The sequence below is a fragment of the Gorilla gorilla genome, chromosome 5, assembly GCF_029281585.2.
Source record: "Gorilla gorilla gorilla isolate KB3781 chromosome 5, NHGRI_mGorGor1-v2.1_pri, whole genome shotgun sequence".
NCBI lineage: Eukaryota > Metazoa > Chordata > Mammalia > Primates > Hominidae > Gorilla > Gorilla gorilla.
In genome coordinates, this window is record NC_073229.2 from 53,392,216 (window position 1) to 53,416,263 (window position 24,048).

The 24,048-nt window shown below is 39.2% G+C and overlaps 1 protein-coding gene and 1 non-coding gene across 9 annotated transcripts in view; one reads left to right on the forward strand and one right to left on the reverse strand.

The window, feature by feature from the left end:
* FKBP5 (FKBP prolyl isomerase 5) overlaps positions 1–24,048 on the reverse strand; it is a 156,865-nt gene that overhangs the window by 58,684 nt on the left and 74,133 nt on the right. For 5 of the 8 annotated variants that reach the window (XM_019029603.3, XM_055390287.1, XM_031012024.3 and 2 more), the window contains 2 exons: positions 10,818–10,941; positions 5,164–5,308 (listed from right to left, as the gene is read on the reverse strand). In XM_019029603.3, the coding sequence (XP_018885148.2) occupies positions 5,164–5,308; positions 10,818–10,922 (250 nt within the window). In that variant the 5' untranslated portion in view covers positions 10,923–10,941. Of the gene's footprint in view, positions 1–5,163; positions 5,309–10,817; positions 10,942–11,374; positions 11,447–14,262; positions 14,467–14,829; positions 14,953–24,048 lie in introns of all 8 variants that reach the window. The other 3 variants (XM_055390284.2, XM_055390283.2, XM_031012026.2) reach the window with 3 other exon arrangements.
* Positions 19,928–20,055, forward strand: LOC115935168 (small nucleolar RNA SNORA40). The gene has a single exon (XR_004070868.1). It is a non-coding gene; the product is annotated as a small nucleolar RNA SNORA40 (small nucleolar RNA).

The following is a 24,048-nucleotide window of genomic DNA, read 5'->3' on the forward strand; positions in this document are numbered from 1 at the left end:
GCAAGAGAATCGCTTGAATCCAGGAGGCGGAGGTTGCACTGAGCAGAGATCACGCCGCTGCATTCCAGCTTGGGCGACAGAGCGAGACTCTGTCTCAAAAAAAAAAAAAAGGGTAGAAATAATTCTTTCATCCTCCAAATCTATTGCCCTCTTCCATTTTAGTGAAAATATATTTGCTGGGGGAACTAGGGTAAAAGAACAGAACCCCTATTATAGAAGTATGTATGAAAATCCTCATTCTTAATTCAGCTTCTTTTTAAATGGGCTATGACCAGTTCTAATAATTCACAACGTCTAATATTTAGTTAAGAAAACCTAGTTAGAGAAATCATCACCTCTTCACTCTAATTTCTGTAACATATTCCACAGTAGTAATAATCAGTTCCCTTAGATTGATTCTGTCTTTCCCAACTTCCTGGGGCTAAGCAAGATGGCTGAGCATTGTTTCAAAGGTTTGTATGCATGCATAGTCAACAGATCGAAGTCAGGACCCAAGATGTTATAACACAACTTTTACCATTCCATTATAAAACCAGTCAAAAATCCTAACACTGCCACAATAATAATCAACATCTGAGTGCTTACCATTTGTTAGGCTGAATGCTAGGCGATGGTGTACATTGTCTTAATCCTCAACATAATAATATATACTTATATAATCATATATAATATATGTAGTATATATGATTATCATAACCTTAGATGAAGAAAGTAAAGAATAGAGTTTAAAAGATGGTACGGCTGGCCAGGCGCGGTAGCTCACGCCTGTAATCCCAGCACGTTGGGAGGCCAAAACGGGTGGATCACCTAAGGTCAGGAGTTCAAAACCAGCCTGGCCAACATGGTGAAACTCCGTCTCTACTAAAAATACAAAATTAGCCAGGTGTGGTGGCGCATGCCTGTAATCCCAGCTACTTGGGAGGCTGAGGCAGGAGAATTGCTTGAACCTGGGAGGTGGAGGTCACAGTGAGCTGAGATCATGCCATTGCACTCCAGCTTGGGCAACAAGAGTAAAACTCTGTCTCAGAAAGAAAAAAAAAAAAAAGAAAAGAGAAAAAGATGGTATGATAAAAGCAACAGACATACACCAAGCAAAAGACATATACAAAGCAAGTGTAGGTATAGCTTGAATTTATGTATTTTATGATATGTTTATCTTTTCAATGGGATTTTTACAGATAGGCTCTTATAGTTCTGTTAAATATTGAAGTCATACTAGAATCCCCAAATTAAGATGACTTTCCATTGAAATATTTCTATTTATTCCCTTGGGAGAGGTACAATATAAGGGATCAATGGAGTTCAATGAATAATATTTATACTACTGTCCATTTATATTATTTTCTTCATTTTGATAAACTACCTAATGCTATAAAATATAAGTATAAAACTATAGTCCGGGCACAGTGGCTCATGCCTGTAATCCCAGCACTTTGGGAGGATAAGGCAGGAGGATCACCTGAGCTCAAAAGTTCGAGACCACCCTGGGCAACATGGTGAAACCCTGTCTCTACTAAAACACAAAAAATTAGCCAAGCGTGGTGGGGTGCGCCTGAAGTCCCAGATACTGGGGAGGCTGAGGCACGAGAATCACTTGAGCCCCAGAGGCAGACGTTGCAGTGAGCCAAGATCACGCCACTGCACTTCAGCTTGGGCTACAGAGTGAGATTCCATCTCAAAAAAAAAAAAAAAGGAAAAAAACCCCCACAAAACTATAAACTGCCTAACCAATGTTTCTTGTTTTGTAGGCAACTAAATACATTATGTTATAGATGTTTTACCAGAGGTATATTGCTCTATCCTAGTATTTCCAATTACCATCTTAAGGAGGCCTCTAAGGGTCTCTTTGTGTTGGTATTAGTCTTTTATGGTTTTTGTTCCCGCATTCTTTACAGAAGGAACAAGAATGGAATCACATAGGCTCTCCACAGACTTCTTTTTACAGAAGCAGGTAAGATTAAGTGGCTTACTCATGTTAACACACCACAAGGAACAGGGAAGACAGGAACCCTGGCTTCCTAATGCCCGGCTGGAAGCTTTTTCCATGAGACCGCACTGACTCTAGACAGGTGTGTCAGAGGTACAAAGTCAACTGAAAGTTGCCTCTTTTTTTCTCCCAACTTGTATTTAAAAAAAAAAAACTCAGAAAATCTTCTCACTCTGCTTAAAATTCCAGGAAACTCATTCACCATAGTGTTTTACTGAGAAAATCTCAGTAGAGAAGATACCAATATAAATTCTCAACAATTCTTGATTCTGCTCACCAAGATAACTGCTAAAAGGACCTGTTATCTTAACTCTCAGCTTCTTTAAGACAAGAATTCTAAGGACAGAGTAAGGATTTAGCAGGTGGCAGGAACAAGGGGGTCTGACAAGGTCAGTCACTCTTAGGTCACCTAAATAATGATGCCACACCCATTCTGGCAGCCCTGGAGGTTCATATCCCTAAATCAACAACAACAACAACAAAATTCTAAAATAACTGTCATAATTATCTGCCACAAGACTGTATTTGATTTTTACTGCTATCTTATTCAAACAAAAAATTAATATCTCATGAGCCATTAACCTACTAAAGACCCAGAGGAGAAGGGAGCAGGGGCATGGCCAGAACTGGAGCTTGGAAAGAGCACAGCTGGACGGGAAGCAGAATTCACCAGGCACACAAATGATACAGGAAGCAGGGAAGGCTGAGTGGCAAGAGACAGAAAGTAACTCCTCAGTTCCTGCTTACTATATTTCCTTTCCAGATCCATGCTTAGTTAGCAATTCAACTAGATACAGAGCTGAAGGACAAGGGAATGAAGTCCACACATAGCCATGGTGGTGAATAGGGGGAATACTTCTTTTTTCCCTAATCTAGGAACAAACTACAGTTGCCTGTCTGTGGCAGACAAGAATAAAAGATGTAACTCAGCCACCAACTTCCAATAAGCCACATGTTCTACAAAGTTTAATTTGATGTATGGGCTATTATTCCTACAAGATTAAAAAATAAGAATATTAAATGAACTAAAGACATTTAACAGCATTTGAGGCCAGGTGTGGTGGCTCATGCTTATAATCCTAGCACTTTGGGAGGCTGAGGCGGGCAGATTGCTTGAGCCCAGGAGTTCAAGACTAGCCTGGGCAACATGGTGAAACCCTATCTCTACAAAAAAAAAAAAAAAAAAATTAGGCTGGGCATGGCGGCTCATGCCTGTAATCCCAGGTGTTTGGGGGGGCTGAGGTGGGCGGATCACCTGAGGTCAGGAGTTCATGGCTAGCCTGGCCAACATGGCAAAGCCCCATCTCTACAAAAAACACAAAAATTAGCCAGGCGTGGTGGTGCACGCCTGTAGTCCCAGCTACTTGGGGGGCTTAGGCATGACAATCTTGCTTGAACCTCGGAAGTGGAGGCTGCAGTGGGCCGAGATGGTGCTACTACACTCCAGCCTGGGCGACAGAGTGAGCCAGACATGGTGGCACGCACCTGTATTCCCAGCTATTTGCGGGGCTGAGTTGGGAGGATCACTTGAGCCTGAGAGGTCGAGGCTACAGTGAGCTGGCCCAGGTGACAGATCGAGACCCTGTCTCAAAAAAAAAAAAAAAAAAAAAAAAAAAAGGCATTTGAAAATAATTCAGTAAAAATCATACTTAATACTTGAAAATAGTAGTTCTCAACCTTTTTTCCTCAGGACCCCTTAACATCTTAAAAATTGAGGACTCCAAAGAGCTTTTGTTTATTTGACATATCTACTGAGATTTAGTAAAAAAGTAGTTATTTAATAATTCATTTTAGAATAACCCCATGTTAATATAAGTAATTTAATTTTGTACAAAGTATTTGTATATTTTGTATTTTCCAAAATAAAAAAAAAATTAGTGAGACGAGTGTCATTGTTTTGGAATGTTATACATGTGGAAATGTGTTTGACTTGTAACATGAGACAACCAGATTCTCCTATCTATTTCTGCATTCATCTGTTGCAATTTTGGTTGAAGTACATGGAGAAAAAAATCCAAACCCACAAAGATAGATAGTTGAAAAGGGTAGGAGCCCTTTAACAACCTTTTAGATAATTGTGAATATAATTATCTGATACTACATCAAAACTGTACAACTTGTAAGATTCATAAAAGTCAATTACAATGTGGAAACTGAAAGTGTATCAGTGAACTTTTCATACTGTTACATTAAAATCTGTTGGTCTAACTTTGAATGAATTGTTTATTCACACATGATCTTGTAACATCTTGCATTGGTCACTGAGAAAATATTCATTCTTAGTTATACAGATCTTCCAAATGTGGACACATTTCATTGTATATTTAAAACAACATTCATTAATACCCACCAATCTCATCAGAAAAGTCTTCGGAAGCTGTCAAGCCCACAGTGGCAAATAAGCCCACAGTGGCAAATAGGAGTTCTCCTAAACTATAATTTTTACTTGAAAACTTAATGGCAAAAAACATTGTCAGTTGTTTTTCCTTGAAGTGACAGACTTACTCCATTCATTCTCAGAAAAACACCTGCCAAATACTGAATCAAGTCTGCATAATCAGATTTGTCCTTTCAAGTAAAAATGGTATCTCATGAAATAAATGCAGTTAGTTCAGATCTCAACCAAAACAAGAGCACAAGTACTTTTCCTTGAGACAACCATCATACTTTGGGGTACAGAAGTGCTCTACACGTGCTTCCCTTTCTGTCACAGAATATCAAAGTGATGTGAAACTCAAAGATTGGGTTTTAATAAAACTAATAATTTTTACTGCTTTATCAGGACATTCTTACGTGAAACTAGCTTTTTCCCTTATGTAAATAGTGAAGGAGTGGCAGTGGAAAATACCATGACTACTGGAACAGCTGGTTACCACTGCCTTGCTTTGTGTTAAGGAACCAGCAGTTTTTTTACCACTGCAGCTTTTGTACCATCAGTGCAAATAAATGTCAATACAGTAAAAAGGCAAATAATATCTTAGTATTGTTATGAAAATAAATGACATTTGGGACCCCCTAAAAAGATCTCAGGGAGCCCTAGGGATTCTCAGACCATTCTTTGAGTACTACTACTCTAAAATATCTTTACTTTTAGAAAGGATAGAATCCTCTGCTCCTATATATTACAAATAGTAATAAAGCTAAGTAAAACACAACTCAAAAAAATACCCTCTTACCTTTGCCAAGACTAAAGACAAATGGTTCATTTCTATCATGACTGGAATCAAACTTCTTTCCATTTGACAATTTTCCTTTGTAATGGACATAAACTTTGTCTCCAATCATCGGCGTTTCCTCACCATTCCCCACTCTTTTGACAATCTAGAAAAGACAAACATTAAGAAAAAGGAGGTGAAACTTTTTACTTGTAATCAGAGAATAAAAAGGTCACACAGTCCATCCCAAGACATCCAGGCAGATATGCAAATATACTATTATCCATTCTTTCTAATGCCTCCCTTCATTCCTCACAATAACTCATTGTTAGAAAACTGTCCTTTACCAACCTGTCTTTTATATCTACTTTTATTGCTAATCACACTATTTATTCCTTCAAAGAATTAACCAATAAATCCTGTTCATTGGTTTAATGCCCTATATTTTGACAGTAAACTCTTTTTTTTTGAGACGGAGTCTTGCCCTGTCGCCCAGGCTGGAGTGCAATGGCACGATCTCGGCTCACTGCAACCTCTGCCTCCCAGGTTCAAGCAATTCTCCTGCCTCAGCCTCCCGAGTAGCTGGGATTACAGGCGTGCGCCTCCGTGCTCAGCTAATTTTTGTATTTTTAGTAGAGATGGGGTTTCACCATGTTGGCCAGGCTGGTCTCGAACTCCTGACCTCGTGATCCACCCGCCTCAGCCTCCCAAAGTGCTGGGATTACAAGCATGAGCCACCGCGCCCGACACTAAACTCTCTAACACAGGCTTGTGAGCTAGTCCATATACACACTGACTTAGACCAGAAAGAATGGTGGACTTTTAAAATATTCAAAAAGAAGCTTAAGCAAAGCTTCAAAGGTGTAATTTTATTTCCCTCCTTTGCTAAAAACATTAGCTTCTGACTAGATTCTGCTTGTTTATTTTCAGAAAGCCCAATTTCCTGGTAAAACAGGTTACATTTCCTATTATTTGAAACATAGTCTATCTGTAAAAAACATGAGTATCATTGCACTGCTTGATATGATACTGAATAACTTGTTTTCTAGTAAAGTATTTAACTATTGTAAAATCCAGTGTATTTATTTTGTTCTTGGCAAAGCAAGCTGCTAATGTATTTGGTCAGTTCTGGGAAAAGAAAATCAAATCCAGGTGCGTGATGGTGTAATTTGTTAATCATCTCTGCCAAATTAATCATTTTTGGTAGATAACAGAGGATGGTAGCTAACATCTGATGAACATCTTTTTGGGGAAGGAGTTTGCTTTGAGTTTTATTTAAATAATTCGATTATTTGCTCCTAAATTCTTTTTTTACAAGTATACCCTCCGCCTAACATAAATATCACATAAACACCGTGAACTTAAATTCCACAGCTTTCTTAACTCAAAAGCCCAAACATCTTTATTTTATTTTTTGAGACAGGGTCTTGCTCTTTTACCCAGGCTAGAGTGCATGCGGTGGTACAATCATAGCTCATTGTAGCCTCTATCACCCAGCTCAAGTGATCATCCCACCTCAGCCTCCCGAGTAGCAGAGACTACAGGCACATGCCACCACGCCTGGCTAATTTTTTTTATTTTTAGTAGAGATGAGATCTTGCTACGTTGCCCAGGCTGGTTTGGAACTCCTGAGTTCCAGTGATTCTCCCACCTCAGCCTCCTAAAGTGCTGGGATTACAGGTATGAGCTACCGCATCCAGCCCCAAATATTCTTTAAAGGCAAAGAAACATTACTGCCCTTCTAGGACTTCAAAAGAAAAAAAATAGTCTCAAAACATTAATCTAAAAGATATTACACAATATTCTACAAGTGCTCATGTTTACGAACTGCATGTGGTATTTGGGAGGCTATGCTCAACTGTAAGCCTCACGTGGAAGGAATCTGCATTTCTAGGACTATAAACAGTAACTGGGCATGTGGGATGAATGGCTACCAGAGAGTCAGAGAGCCATCCACACCAGCAAGTGGTACTATGGTATCACTTCAGGCTTCCCTAGCAAGATGAATTTGTGCCTAAATCTAGAGTTGCCTTAAGAACACAATCTAGGTTCTATTAATTTTTAAAATATAAATCCATCTTTTATCTTCCTCAGATAGTTACTGAATTTCCAAACCAGCACTGGTTCTTTTTTTAAAAATACGTAATAGTTAATAAGATAGATTACTATAGGACAGGCACTATGCTAAGTGCTTCACCTAATCCTAATAACTCTATGAGGTTGATGGCATTATTATTCTAATTTTACAAACAGGAACTTAATCACAGAGAGGTTAACTAAATTGCCCTAGCTTGCACAGTTACTAGACCTATTTAAATCTTAACCAAAAGCCTCATGGTGAAATCCGAGGCTCTAGACAATGATAAATGATATAATTTAAAGGGCTTCAAGTCTCAAATGTTTCTTAATAAGCCTAAAAATCTTGCAATTAGATTTACTCCCTAGAACAGAACAGGGTCTGAGGCAAGTTGGGGATCATGTTCTCTGGGCGTGGGCACTCTGAAAAGATGAAAGGGTAAGTCGTAAACAGAGGCAGGGAGATGCTGAGGACAGCCTGCAAAGTCTCCACTGTTTCTAGAAGCTTCCTGGAATTTAGGATGAGCAACTATAGCTACAAGGTTGAGAGGCCTTCTAAGAAGACAATAGGATGTAAATCTATAGCATAAAGCCCTTATTCTATAGCTGCAAGTCTCCAAAATTTGACTTAGCACATAATAGCAATTCACATATATTCAGAAGAGATCCAGGCACAGAAGGCTTTGACATAAGCAAAGTTATACAAAACAAAAATTCTTACTTGCTACTGCTGGCACAAGAGATATTAAAACTCAGCATCCTGGTAATATTCAGAATGCATCAGATAATCTTTTCAGGAAAAACAAAACTTAACTATACAAAACTTATATGTGTTAACAATGGTGTAGAAGAAATAACTACTTAATGTGACTAAAGCCACTTAATCTTTCTCAGATTCAGTTTATTCACTTATAAGATGGAAGAATCAAGAGATGCTCTGATTGTCTCACCACATTGTTGTAAGAAACAAAACAAAAGAAATGCACGTGAAAATGATTAACTATAGAGTGAAGAAACACACACAGTCATGCATTGCTTAAGGACAGGGATATGTTCTGAGAAATGTGTTCTTAGATGATTTCATCCTTATGTGAACATCGCAGAGTGTACTTACACAAACCTAGATGGCCTGGCCTACTTGTATACACCCACGTTAGGTGGTTTGGCCTACTGCTCCAAGGCTACAAACCTGTACATTGTGTTACTGCACTGAATACTGCAGGCAATTGTAAAACAGTGGTATTTGTGTATCTAAACATATCTCAACATAGAAAAAGGTACAGTAATAAAAGGTATACAAGACAAAAAATGGTACACCTATACAGAACACTTACCATGAATGGAACTTGCGGGACTGGAAGTTGTTCTGGATGAGTCAGCGAGTGAGCAGTGAGTGAACGTGAATTCCTGGGATATTACCATACACTACCGTAGACTTTATAAACACTGGACACCTAGACTACATTTATTTTAAAATTTTTTCTTTCTTTAATAATAAATCAATCTTAGCTTACTATAACATTTTTACTGTGTAAACTTTTTTTTTTAGCTTTGACTCTTGTAATGACACTTAGAACACAAACACTGTACAGCTGTACAAAATATTTTCTTTCTTTATATCCTTATTCTATAAGCATTTTTCTATTTTTTAAATTTTTTATTCTTTTACTTTTTAAACTTTTTTTTGTTTAAAACTAAGACACAAACACATACATAAACCTAGGCCTACAGAGGGTCAGGATCATCAGTATCACTGTCTTCCACATCTTGTCCCACTGGAAGGTCTTCAGGACAGTAACATGCATGGAGCTGCTGTCTCCTATAATAGCAATGCCTTCTTCTTGAATACCTCCTGAGGGACCTGCCCAAGGCTGTTTTTTGTTTGTTCATTTGTTTTTGAGACAGGATCTCACTCTCACCCAGGCTAGAATGCAGTGGTATGATCATAGTTCGCTGCAGCTTGGAACTCCCAGGCTTACATGATCCTCCTGCCTCAGTCTCCTGAGTAGTAGAAACTACAGGTACATGCCACTATGCCTGGCTAATTTTTTTTAATTTTTTTTCTACAGATAGGGGTCTTACTATGTTGCCCAGGCTGGTCTTGAACTCCTGGCCTCAAGTGATCCTCTTGCCTCGGCCTCCCAGGGTGCTGGGATTACAGGCATGAGCCACTGCACTCAGCCAAGGGTGTTTTACAGTTAACTTTTTAAAAAATAAGAAGCACACTCTAAAATAATGATAGAAAGTATAGTAAACACATAAACCAGTAATATAAACATTTATTATCAAGTATTATGTACTATACAGAACTGTGACTGCAGCGCAGTAGGTTTGTTTACACCCACATCACCACAAACACATAATACACTGTACTACCCATGCTACAACAGCTATGGCACCACTAGGCCATAGGAACTTTTCAGCCTCATTATAATCTTATGGGACCACCGCTGAAGGTGCAGTCTGTCACTGACTGAAATGTCATTATATGGTGAATGACTGTATAGTGCTTTAATAAGTAGGAAAGCTAATTCAAAAGTAAGATATATTCTCTGAGGAAATCGCAAAAGGTATCTTCACTGTACACAGGAACAATATTTATATATAAAAATAAACCCCTTTGGGCCGGGCACGGTGGCTCATGCCTGTAATCCCAACACTTTGGGAGGCCAAGGCAGGCGGATTACCTGAGGTCAGGAGTTCAAGACCAGCCTGGCCAACATGGTGAAACCCTGTCTCTATAAAAATTAGCCAGGCATGGTAGCAGGCGCCTGTAATCCCAGCTACTCGGGAGGCTGAGGCAGAATTGCTTGAACCCAGGAGGCGGAGGTTGCAGTGAGCTGAGATCACGCCACTGCACTCCAGCCCAGGCAACAGAGGGAGACTCTGTCTCAAAATAAAATAAAATAAAATAAAACCCCTTTGAATTTTTCAAGTTAGCTTTTCTTTCCTTAAAAAGTCTTCAAAATTGTCATTAGCTAGCTTTAGTGTACTAAAAGGATACATTAAAATAGTAACCTATTTGTATACTCTGAGAATAGGGAAACATAGCCCTTTAGAGTGAGATATAACTTGGACCTGAACCCCAGGTAAATCTGCATTACTAAGATATATGATATTAGGCAAGTTAATTTACCTAGCCCAGTCTCAATTTCAACATCCATAATCTGGGATTAAAAATTAAAATCTCTAGCTGGGCACAGTGGCTCGTGCCTATAATCCCAGCTACTCAGAAGGCTGAGATGGGAGGATTGCTTGAGGCCAGGATTTCAAGACTTGCCTGAGCAACATAATGAGATGCCCTCTCTCAAAAATTTAATTAATTAATTTAAAAAGAAAATCCCAGCTACTCAGGAAGCTGAGATGGGAAGATCACTTGAACCCAGGAGCTCAAGACCAGCCTGGGCAACATAACGAGACTCAACTCTTAAAAAAAACCTTGAAGTTATGAAGACAAAATGAGAATCTAGCTCTAGTGTTTGGCACTTAGTAACCCTCAATAAACATTATCCACCCCAGGCCCCCTCAGAAAGAGATGTTATAAATAATCTTTCCAGACAGCAGGTTTTCTTGTATGTCACTCAGCTTTGTGGCCTCACCTTTAATACTCCCCTGTCTTTTTTGGAGGTAATATCCTCTCCCTGCTCAGCAACAGTGGCTGTGGGGCTTTCTCCATTGTTCTTGGCACCTTCATCAGTAGTCATTGTCTTTTAAGTAGAGAACCTGGTAAGAAGAAAAATATTTTAGCTGGGAAAAATATCACTTCTTTATGAATCTTGAATGCCCCTGGGAACTGAGCTCTACCTAACCTAAGATTTACTTAGGGCCAATAAGCTTAGATACTGAAAATGAAAACAAAGGCATTTGCTATGAGCATGTATTGATGTCATCAGGCATGTAAATAAAACATCATCCAATTCTTTAATTTCCCATCTAGCTCTGGTCTCAAAACAGAGAACAGTACAAGTCAAGTTGGGTAGTGATTACATTCCTTAACATAACATGGTGAGAAGCAGTCCCTTCACAACTTTGAAAACATCCTTTTTCTATAGCCATATTCTTGACAGAGGATTAAGACCTTATCAGTTCTTAATAAAAGAAGTGACAACATATCAATCACACGGAGACACAGAACAGGATTTAGAATCCAACAGACCCAAGTCTGGGTCCTAGCTGCAGCTCTTGACATTTCCAGTTTCCTTAATCTTGCTGAGCCTTCATTTTTCATCTGCAAAATGGACACAGTACACTATTCATAGTTACAGTGAGATAACATTTCTTAAAAGATTAGCATAGATTGGTAACTTAAACATGTTTAACCATTTATCATCATTATTGGGCCTTCTGTAGGGTCATTTTTCATCTCCTGCCCAAAATACCTACAGAATGTTCTTCCATGTGGCATTCAAGGCCCTTCACAATCTGGCCCTAATCTATCTTTGAGTTCTAGCTGCCATTATTTTATTTTACTTTCTTTCATGCAGCTCATGCTCCAGCCAAACTAGGCCAATTCCACCTCTACAACAAACCCAGTGCTTTCCCATAGTCATTCTTCTGGTCACTCCCTTTCTTGTTTCCAAAACATCCACCTCTCTCAAATCCTACTTCTGTCATACCAACCTTGACCCTCTATTTGTAGGCCATTTTGCCCTTTTATGTACTTCCTTAGCTCTTCTCTCGATTTGTTGTCTGTAAGAGATTCATCAGACTATGCGCCTGTTAGGTTTAAAAGATCCTTCAGAGCAAGGTCCATGCTTTGTTCATATTTAGATTCCCTAGAATGCCTCTACCTTTGAGAATGGTAAGACAAAAAGTGCAAGGAATTTGTAATGGAATTTGGGGGGTTCTTCCTCTGCTCCTTACAAGCTGTTTGATGTTGGCTACCTTAACTTCTCTAAGATTTTTTTCCTTACCTATGTGATTAGAATAAAAATACCTGTTTTCACAGATAATCTTCTGGATGAGGTGGTATAATGTGTATTTTTAAGGTATACTATTCAAATGTTAGCTCTTATTGTTATTGGTAGTCACCTGACAGACATTTTTTCATGCAAGGCAAGCCAATGTAACCATCAGGCTAATCATAGGCTAAGCAAAACACACCTAACCACTGCCATGATGAATTCCACACTGCTCCCTGTTTGGGCAGGGAAAATCAAGAAGGAATCACTCCTACAGCTATTACACATTAGGCTAATAACAAACTTAATGCCCCCTAAACTCATCTCCTGAGCCTTCTTGTCTACAGAGTCAAAGAGTCTTTCTGCACTTGCAGAAAATGTCTTATTGATACAACTATAATTAGACAACTAAAACATATACTGTAGTGTTTTAACTCATTTCCAAATGACCACTATTCAGTTCAACAAAGACACAAATCCAATTGTTGTGCCCCAAAATCTTCAAATGAGAACACCAAAAACCAGGGGCTAAGTCTCTCTGCTCTAGTTTCTAGTACGCTTTATACCAAACATGAAAGATCCAAATGTTTGGCTCAGGATAAGCGAAAGGCCAGAACAACCGTTCTCAAACAAACAACAAAAATTATGTACCTAGCTCTACATGAGGTGAGCTAGATAATCAGGAAAATCAGAAGAACGGGATTGGTTCCCAGCTTCTAGAAACCCACTGCTTATAATATGCTTCTGTGATGCACAGAAACTTGTAAAAGGCACCTTGATAACAGAGGGAAAAGATCTCTTAAATATTTGGAGGGTCCTGGACTGTATGCCTGGGAAAATATATGCACACAAAAAAATTTCCTGGGGATTCACAGAGATGCTGACATCCATCAATAGATCTCTGGGTGTAAAGCACTGAACAAATGAAAACCACCAGGTGAGAGATTATTGGGAAAGTACCCCACAGATTACTCATTATTAAAAAAGGAAAAAGACCTTTCAAGTAAAACAATCTGACCGATAACACTTTAACAAGTGATCTGCATCATAACCAAACTCTGCATCAACAATAATGAAAAAACTGCTATTACTCTGTCTCCTAATATGATGTAGTGATGTGATTTAGATGTGCTATCACCTATGTGCTATCCCTATCAAAAATGTTTAACCTGAAACTAATCAGGAAGAAAAGACAAAAACAGATTGTGGAGCACTCTACAAGACCATTGGCCTACACTCCTGAAAAAATATTAACGACATAAAGAACCAAAAAGGTGGCGTGCACCTGTAGTCCCAACTACTCAGGTGGCTGAGATGGAAGGACTATTGATTGAGCTCAGGAGTTTGAGACTGCAGTGAACTGTGATCATGCCACTGTACTCCAGCCTGGGCCGAAGGGTGAGACCCCATCTCTTAAAAGATAAAAAAAGAGAGAGAAAGAGAGAGAGGGAGAGACGGGAGGTCTGTTCCAGATTAAAGGAGACTATAGAGATATGACAACCAAGTGTAATCAGTGATCCTTGGCTGGATCCTGGATTAGGGGACAAAATATAAGAACTTGGAAAAGGAGACTGCATATTAGCTTATTACTACTATATGTTAGCCTTTTGGAATGTGATATAGTATTATGGTTTTATGCAGAGTAATATCCTTGTTCATAGGAGACACATGCTGTAGTATTTAGGGGTGAGGTATCATGATATCTGCCACTTGCTTTCAAATCATCCAAAGACAATGCTTTCTTTTGAATGTTCATCATTTGGAGTTCAGCTAAATTTTTAAATGAAAATACTGTCAATGAAGAAATGTTTTCAGGCTGGGCACAGTGGCTTACGCCTGTAATCGCAACACTGGGAGGCTGAGGCGGGTGGGATCACTTGAGGCCAGGAGTTTGAGACCAGCCTGGCCAACATGATGAAACCCCGTCTCTACTAAAAATACAAAAATTAGCCAGGCGTGGTGGCACGTGCCTGTAATCCCAGCTACTCGGGTGGCTGAGGCACAAGAATCGTTTGAACCTGGGAGGCAGAAGTTGCAGTGAGCCGAGGTCATGCCACTGCACTCTAGCCTGGGCGACAGAGCAAGACTCTTTCTCAAAAAAAAGAGAGAGAAAAAAAAAGAAACATTTTCTTTTGGTTCTCACCTTGCTATTTTGAAAACAATGGCTTGTTTAAATTCAAGTAAATAGGCAACCTGTATAAGCTGATTTACTAGCTTTCTAAATCCCATTTGATAAAGGAATTAGCTCTTCATGTTTTGGCTCCAACACTTCAAGGGATGCAAGTCATCTTAGTAATCTCAGAGGATGGCTCTTGTCAGTAGTACTGAGTCCATATGAAGAGAAGTACTATGAATAATTAAAACACAAAGATAAAAACAACAAGAAAACAAACTTTTGAACTTTCAAAAGCAGATAAAGCTGGAAGAATAAAGACATAAACTGAATTTTCCAAGTATTTCCCCTTAATTCCAGTTAAGCCATTAGGAGTATGGGTTTTTGTAAGCTAACAAAACAAATAAAACTTTTTCCTTGATTGAATGTTATATAAAAAAGACAGTAAGGACAGACAATTCCTAAAAACTGTAATGACACACTGAGACAGTTTCACCGTTTTTATAAGAGAGACTTTTCTTCTTTCCCTCACCCTAGATTTATTCTGGATTTAAAATCACTATGTAGCTATGGATATTAATCTATAATAAAGCTTACTGTGCTGAACTGTCCAAAGGCGGAAAATTGCTACCCAATGCATCAGAAAGGGAACACACAGTTCGTTCTGTTATGGACATGGCAGATAAGCATACACTCTCCAAAGTGCTAGTCGGCAAACACCTGAGACATAACAGAAAAATGAGAATACACTTAATATTTTATCAACAGTGTACTAAAAACTTCAGTTAACATAACTAAACTATCAGGTCCCCCAAATGAGAAGTCATTTTAAAGCCATATCTACCAATTCCCTATGTATATTATGTAAATTACTGTATTGTTCTCTTTGTTAAAATATCAGTGTCTTGCCTCAGATTATGCTACTAACAGGAGAGTTTTCAGAAACATATTTCTTTGGTAAACTTATTTTTCTTCTCGGAACAAATAATTACTGAAGAAAACAAAGCTAAGAGACCACACTTCCCCTGACTCTGAGTGCTGAGTTGGATAAATTACTGTTTTCAAGTAAGCAGAAAGCAAAGGATTATATTAAAACAAACAAAAAAACCCCAGAAAATATTAGACTATCCAAATGTTACCATTATATACTAAAGGATGAACCTGAATACAGGATTATTCCCCTTAATATGATTTTACCCTATTTGGCCTCAAAAAGGTTGAACGACAGGACTAAGTCATCAACTTCCTCTCCCCAGGAAGATGCTGGGATGACAAGAAAAAGTTTTTAAAATCTGCAAAACTCTGAGGTGGAAAACAAGACGTGTTCCTAACTGAACCAGAACTTTGGGGGAATTTCTGAACACTACACAGCAGATGAGGTCAGACTGAAGGAGAGAGCAAAGAAGAGAAAGTTGCCTCCCAAACACCAACTGTTAAGAGCAGCTCTTCCCAGGGAGCCTGGAGAAGCTCTAGGTCTGGGGTCAGCCTAGAAAGCAGGAGTGAGCTAGGGGAATGCACTGGAGAGCAGCATCTGGGGGAAAAAGCAGAAACTGTGTTTGGATCAGTTAGGCCAGGTAGGTTTCTTTCCCTCCAGAGTGCACACTGTGGCTCCCATCTTTTCTTCTCTGGAAGACATAATAATCCTTATTTTTGGAGTTCAGACCCATCGCAAGGATATGTCAAGGTACTTGTCTTCTTTCCTTAATTCCTGCAGGGGCCTTGATATTCTGGCCCTTAACTGCTGAAGACAAGTCTTTGCGGAATCTCCAGAAAAATTTTCTAGCATTATTTCTTTTCCTTTGATGTCTCTGTCCTCTACTTCTAGAAGTATTATTAGATAGACTTCGGACATTTTGGTTTTATTCTTCAGGTTTCCTAAGTATTTTTCTAAACCTGGGCTAAACAACAGAATCACCTGAGGAGCTTAAAAAAGCTACTGATGTCTGGACTCCAGCCCAGAGAGTCTGGATTTAATTGGTCTGTGGTGGGGCCAGGGTAATGGTGTTTTCAAAAACCATGTTAGATGATCCTAATGTGCAGTCAGACATGGTTGAGAACCACTGGACATTTCTCCCGTTTTTCATCTTTGTCTCTGGCTTTATACCCTAAGAGAAATTCTTTGATGGAATTTTTATTTATTTCTTATTGTCTCTTAAGAGACAGGGTCTTGCTCTGTTGCCCAGGCTGGAGTACAGTGGTACCTTCATAGCTCACTGCAGCCTTGAATTCCTGGGCTCAAGCAATCCTCCCCTTCAGCCACCCTAGTAGTTCAAACTATAGACATGTGCCACCACACCTAATGTTTTTTTGTTTTTTGTTTTTTTTTTTTTTTCAGAAGAGACAGGGTCTCACTATGTTGCCCAGGCTGGTCTTGAAGTGATCCTGGGCTCAAGTGATCCTCCCACTTCGTCCTCTCAAAGTGCTAGGATTATTAAGAGTGAGCCACCACACCTGGCCTGATGGAATTTTTACAACACCATTTGGTCATCAGCTGTGTTCAATATAGCATTTAGTGTGCTCAAGGGATTTTTAAAAGAATTTAGTGGCCAGGTGAGGTGGCTCAAGCCTGTAATCCTAGCACTTTGGGAGGCCAGAGCAGCCAGATGACTTGAGGTCAGGAGTTCGAGACAAGCCTGGCTAATATGGAAAAACCCCATCTCTACTGAAAATACAAAAATTGGCTGGGCATGGTGGCAGGCACCTGTAATTCCAGCTATTCAGGTGGCTGAGACAGGAGAATCGCTTGAACCCTGGAGACGGAGGTTGCAGTGAGCAGAGATTGCGCCATTGCACTCCAGCCTGGAGGACAAGAGTGAAACTCCATCTCAAAAAAAAAAAAAAAAAAAAAGGCCAGGCGGGGTGGCTCACGTCTGTAATCCCAGCACTTTGGGAGGCCAAGGCAGACGGATCACAAAGTCAGGAGATCGAGACCATCCTGGCTAATATGGTGAAACCCTGTCTCTACTAAAAATACAAAATATTAGCCGGGCGTGGTGGCGAGCGCCTGTAGTTCCAGCTACTTGGGAGGCTGAGGCAGAAGAATGGCGTGAACCCGGGAGGCAGAGCTTGCAGTGAGCCAAGATCGTACCACTGCACTCCAGCCTGGGCGACAGAGCAAGACTCTGTCTCCAAAAAAAAAAAAAAGAATTTAGTAATAATGTTTTTTATTTTACATATTCTTATCGGATTGCTCATTTTCTTAGCACTAAGTCTTTATTTTGTAGATGCAATTACCTCTGAAATCTTTCTGAAGATACTACTGAGAATAAAATGGAGCATTTCTTATGAGTAAGTATTTGGCTAAAGGGTTTCTTTTTTTTAAAAGAAAAAAAATGCCTCGACCTTCTGGGAGGTGGCATTTTGTGTAACCTCTAGCATCTCCCAAGAACACTAAGCAGTGGGGATTCTCTGAAGTTTGAGAAGGTAAGAACTGAAAATAAGAGAAAGGTAGCATATTGTAAACATGAAAGTTAAAAGTAGAAGAGAGATGTAGAGAGAGGCAAAAGTCACAGGTGAGAAGTTTGATACTTATACTAGGGTTATAAAGGCGAAACATGAAATGCTTTGAGTGAAAGGGGAGTAGAGAGCAAAGGCTTAAGAACCAGACAGGCTTAAATGCATATAGGGAAAAGAATCAAGGGAAGATGAAAAAGTCATGATGCAAGAACAGCATCGATCTGTTCATCAACTAAACACAGATCACTTAGTTCCAGCTAAATTTTAACCGTATGGCTAAATAAAAGTATTTCAAAGTTTTTCCTTAAAAGGATGGTCATGGGAATGTTAGACTAAAATTTGGTAAATGCATACTATAAAAGTATACAGTTTTTGAAAAGGATGAGATAAATCTATACAGTAGAGAATCATTTAGCTAAGAGTCTAAACAAAAACATCCAAACAACTAAATTGGGAAAATATTTTGTAAATGTTCATCCATTATAAAAGAATGTCAGGCGCAGTGGCTCACACCTGTAATCCCAGTACTTTGGGATGTCAAGGCTTGAGCCCAGGAGTTTGAGACCAGCTTGGGCAACACAGTGAGACCCAATCTCTGCTAAAAATAAAAAATACACGCCTGTGGTCCCAGCTACTGGAGAGGCTGAGGCAGGAGTATCACGCCATGGTTGCGCCACTGCATGCAGCCTGGGCAACAGAGCAAGATATTGTCAAAAAAAAAAAAAAAAAAAAAAAGGAAAAAAGAATAGCATTGTAGTAAATGAAGTGTATTGTTAATGGTGCATAGTGCCCAGTGATGATTTGGTTATCCGGACCATTGAAAAAAAAAAAAAGTCAGTTGATGATGCCACAATGGGCTAATACATGTAACACAAACAGTGTAATTTATTTTTTATTTTTTTAAATTTTTTGAGACAGACTCTTGCTCTGTTGCCCAGGCTGGAGTGCAGTGGCCTGATCTTGGCTCACTGCAATCTCCGCCTCCTAGGTTCAAATGATACTCCTGCCTCAGCCTCCTGAGTAGCTGGGATTACAGGTGTGCGCCACCAATGCCCGGCTAATTTTTGTATTTTTAGTAGAGATGGGGTTTCGCCATGTTAGCCAGGCTGGTCTCGAACTCCTTCAGCTCAAGTGACCCGCCCGCCTCAGCCTCCCAAAGTGCTGGGATCACAGACATGAGCCACCGCACCTGGCACAAACAGTGTAATTTATAGCAATATATTTGCAGCCACCAACCATGGTTCCCAGTTGTTTGTAGATTTTGGTGGGTGGGTGGGTGTGATCATTTTAGAGCACTGGATTACAATTATGCAAATATTGTTCATTACATGCCAAAATGTCTTTTTCACTGTTTTCCCTTTAAGACAGCTAATCTCTGAAAATATCACTAATATGGAGCAGGTGACGTCTTACCCATTCCACATAAACAATCTTCTAATACTCACATGAAAAGACAGATGGATTTTCAAGATGTACTATTAAGTGAATGGTGAGTTGCAGAATGATTTGTAACATGATCCTATTTCCAAGAGGAAAAAAGTATATATGTGTTTGTATATTTGCTTATATATAGAAGAAGTTTGGAAAGATAACTTACCAAACTGCTAAAACAGTGTTACCTCTGGAGAATGAGATTTGGGAGGATAAGAAGGAATTTTCACTTCTTAGATTTTATTTTTATATTATTTAAATAGTTTAACATTAAACATGTATTACTTTCATGATCTTTTTAAACTTAGGGAAAAAAGATGAAACATTTCATGGTTCCACTCATCAGGACTTTTTATTCTTTCTCTTCAATTTAATTTGAACATTTCAGATTGCTTTTTATGGAGAGCAAGAGAACTCTGGCTGGGGTATGTTGAGCAAGGGGTGCTTGTGCGATGTCCAGAAGGTTGTCAGAGATAAGGCCTGAGCTCAGGAGAGAAGTGTGGGTGACAGTTATATGTTGGGGAGTCATCAGATTCTACACAATAATTAAGATAAAAAGTACTGTTGCAATTATATACTACTAAGCAAATAAAACCGTGGCTTTCAAACTTTTAATATCCAAGTCTTACTTCTGATTAGGTTGAGCATTCCTAATTGGAAAAATCCGAAATCCAAGATGCTCCAAACTCTGAAACTTTTTGAATTCTAACATGATGCCACAAGTGAAAAACTCCACACCTAATACTTCTGTTTTCTAATGGTTCAAGGTACACAAATTTTATTTAATGCACAAAATTATTAAAAATACTGTATACTACACTGTTTTTGTTTAACTTGTGGACAAAGACTTATGGTTAGGTGCAAAAAATAAATTCTCTTTTGCAACCCAGAACTCATTGTTCAGTATGAGTTTTGATACATATAAGAAGGTGTTGCGGGGAAGTCAGGGACCCCAAACGGAGGAACCGGCTGAAGCCACGACAGAAGAACGTGGATTATGAAGATTTTATGGACATTTATTAGTTCCCCAAATTAATACTTTTGTAATTTCTTACGCCTGTCTTTACTGCACTCTCTAAACATAAATTGTAAAGATTTCATGGACACTTATCACTTCCCCAATCAATACCCTTGTGATTTCCTATGCCTGTCTTTACTTTAATCTCTTAATCCTGTCAGCCGAGAAGGATGTATATCGTCTCAGGACCCTGTAATAATTGCGTTAAGTACACAAATTGTACAGCATGTGTGTTTGAGCAATATGAAATGTGGGCACCCTGAAAAAAGAACAGGATAACAGCAATTGTTCAGGGAATAAGAGAGATAACCTTAAACTCTGACCGCCAGTGAGCCGGGCAGAACAGAGCCATATTTCTCTTCTTTCAAAAGCAAATGGGAGAAATATTGCTGAATTCCTTTTCTCAGCATGGAAAGTCCCTGAGAAAGAGAATGCGCACCTAGGGGTAGGTCTCTGAACTGGCCCCCCCCCGGGGCGTACCTGTCTCTTATGGTCGAGATTGCAGAGGTGAAATAAACTCCAGTCTCCCATAGCGCTCCCAGGCTTATTAGGAAGAGGAAATTCCCGCCTAATAAACTTTGGTCAGACCAGTTGATCTCAAAACCCTGTCTCCTGATAAGATGTTATCAATGACAATGGTGCCCGAAACTTTATTAGCAATTTTAATTTCGCCTCTGTCCTGTGGTCCTGTGATCTCGCCCTGCCTCCACTTGCCTTGTGATATTCTATTACCCTGTTAAGTACTTGATGTCTGTCACCCACACCTATTCGCACACTCCCTCCCCTTTTGAAAATCCCTAATAAAAACTTGCCGGTTTTTGTGGCTTGTGGGGCATCATGGATCCTACCAATGTGTGATGTCTCCCCTGGACGCCCAGCTTTAAAATTTCTCTCTTTTGTACTCTGTCCTTTTATTTCTCAAGCCAGCTGACGCTTAGGAAAATAGAAAAGAACCTACGTGATTATCGGGGCAGGTCCCCCGATAAGAAGGGATATTATGATACCTGAGACAGTTAACTGATGGGAGTATTGACAGCCATAAAGGTTGGTTCCAGGCCAGGCGCAGTGGCTCAAGCCTGCAATCCCCACACTGAGGCGGGAGTATTGCTTGAAACCAGGAGTTTAAGACCAGCCTGGGCAAGAAAGTAACAAACACCTCATCTTCACAAAAATTTAAAAATTAGCTGGGTATTGGGGCATGTGCCTGTAGCTGCAGCTACTCAGGAAGGGGAGGCTGAGGCAAAAGGATTGAGCTCAGGAGTTGGAGGCTGCACTGAGCTTTGATGGCACCACTGTACTCCAGCCTGGGTAACAAAGACCCTGTCTCTTAATAAAAAAAGATGGATTCTAGGACTGTAGAATAGATAGTTAAACAGCATGGGATATGAGGGAAGTCCTCAGCAGTATTAATTTTGCATTCCAATTTCATATTGATGATACATATGATGGCTTTTTGTTTTAATGGAGTTATCTTGAGAACATGATATCTGGAGTTAAAGGTATTGGCATATTCCACACATCTGTACTATTCTTGAGTGTCATTGCTTAGGAATGAATATGATTTGAATTCATTCATGTTAAGAGAGGGTGTCAAATTGAGAACCAGGCAGATCCACCACCTACAGTAAAAAGGACCCTAAAGTACATTGGTTGAAGCAATTAGATCCCAAAGATTCTTGGTGAATTTTGAAGTCTTCATCAGTATATCCATATTAAAAGGAGATGACAGAAGCCAAAATAAAAGAATTATGGGCTGACAGGACAAGTGGATTAAAATAAGCATCAGTTTCATTAAAAATGGCTAACTTGAAGATAAATCTTTTGACTCCAGCTCTTTAGAGAATCTAAAGTGGCCCTGATGGATAGTGGAAGAAATCACAACATGGAATTCCATGAATAAAAATTTATTGACTTAAAAAAATAATAAAAATAAAAAATATTGTATAATATTACCTTCAGGCTGTGTGTATAAGTACATATGAACATAAATAAATTTCATGTTTACATCTGGGTTCCATCCCCAAGATACTATATCTCATGTATACATGTATGTGCATATGGTCAATTGACAATGTCACAATGGGCTAATACATGTGATACAAACAGTGTGGTTTATCATAGTTATTTGCAGCAAACAACCACAGTTCCTTATTGTTTATAGATTTTGGTGGGTACAATCATTTTAGAACACTGGATTATAATTACGCAAATATGCATTACATGCCAAAATATCTTTTTTCCCTTAGAGAAATTTGCAAATATTCCAAAATCTGAAAAACTCCAAGATCCAAAACACTTCTTGTCCCAAGCATTTTGGATAAATGATACTTGACAACCTGCAGTACTTTTGGCAGCATAATTGAATAATTAAAACTCAAACCATCACTAAAGAAGTCAGCAAGACTATGATGGATTTTAAAAGATCTACAGCACTTAGAAAGTGTCTGAAGTTACTGTACTATTCCCCTCATTGTCTTTTAATACCATACCATACCATTGTTCAAATAAAACTACTTACTGCTGTTTTACCCCCTGAAGCAACCTGAATCCTTCTCTGGCACTTTCTTTCTTGACTTTATGCATTGCCTTTTTTGTTTGTTTGTTTTGTTTTTTGAGATGGAGTCTTGCTCTTGTCGCCCAGGCTAGAGTGCAATGGCACGATCTCAGATCACAGCAACCTCCACCTCCCGGGTTCAAGCGATTCTCCTGCCTCAGCCTCCTGAGTAGCTGGGATTACAGGCATGCGCCACCACGCCCGGCTAATTTTATGCATTGCTTCTTATCTCTCATAAGCTGTATCCAGCTCTGTACCAAGACAAGAGACCCCTTAGCTCAAAGGTACATCTGATAGGCATCACTGTTAAAGTTACGGCAGCAGCTGGGTCCAGTGCCAAGTGCCTGTACCTCCAGCAACTTTGGAGGTTGAGGTAGGAGGTTCGCTTGAGCCCAGGAATTGAAGTCTAGCCTGAGTAACATAGTGAAACCCTGACTCTTCAAAAAAAAGTAGTTGTGGGCCAGGCTCGGTGGCTCACGACTGTAATCCCAGTACTTTGGGAGGCTGACGTGGGCAGATCAGTTGAGGCCAGGAGTTCAAGACCAGCCTGGCCAACATAGTGAGACCCCATGTCTAAAAAGAAACAGAAATTTAAAATAATAATAATAAATTAATTGAAAGCTGAAGGATAAGTAGGAGCCATTCACTTATTTATTCAACAACTATCTACTGAATACCTACTATGTGCCAGGCACTATTGTAGTGGAGATACAGCATTAAACAACAGAAAACAATTTCTGTCTCCATGGAACTTACATTTTGATAAGGGTGAAGACAGTAGGAATGAGCCCCTATTATTTGTCTAGGTTTTTTATAGAAAGTCAAATTTCTACCTGTGCCACAGTGGTAGAGTAACTTGAGGTGATTCACTAGGGCCAAAGAGTTTGGTTCTAAGTGTCCTGATGATTTCTAGGAACGAGCCAACAAGGTAACATATGAGAAAAGTCTATAAACACTATACATGTAGAGAATGTGTCCTATTCATTTTGTACTCCACCACCTAGTATAAGTAAATGGCATAGGAGCAGTACTCAATAAATGATGAGATGATCACGATTTTCAAAATCACAGTCCATGTAAAGATGGCAAAATATCAGACACCATAAAGAATCAGTGCTGAAATACCATTACAAGCTAAGTAAATTCCTTCTCTAAATTTAATCTGAAAAATCTAATCTGGAGAATTACACTGTACCTGAGTGTTTAACTATAAAAGTAAAAATAAAATTCTGTTCTAATCAGGAGTACTAATTAAGAACACCTAAGCATAATTAAAATCTGTCTCTGAAGTGCATTATAAGAGTGTCTGTGCATACACAACACATAGCAGATTTACCTTATTAATTAGATTAGTTTG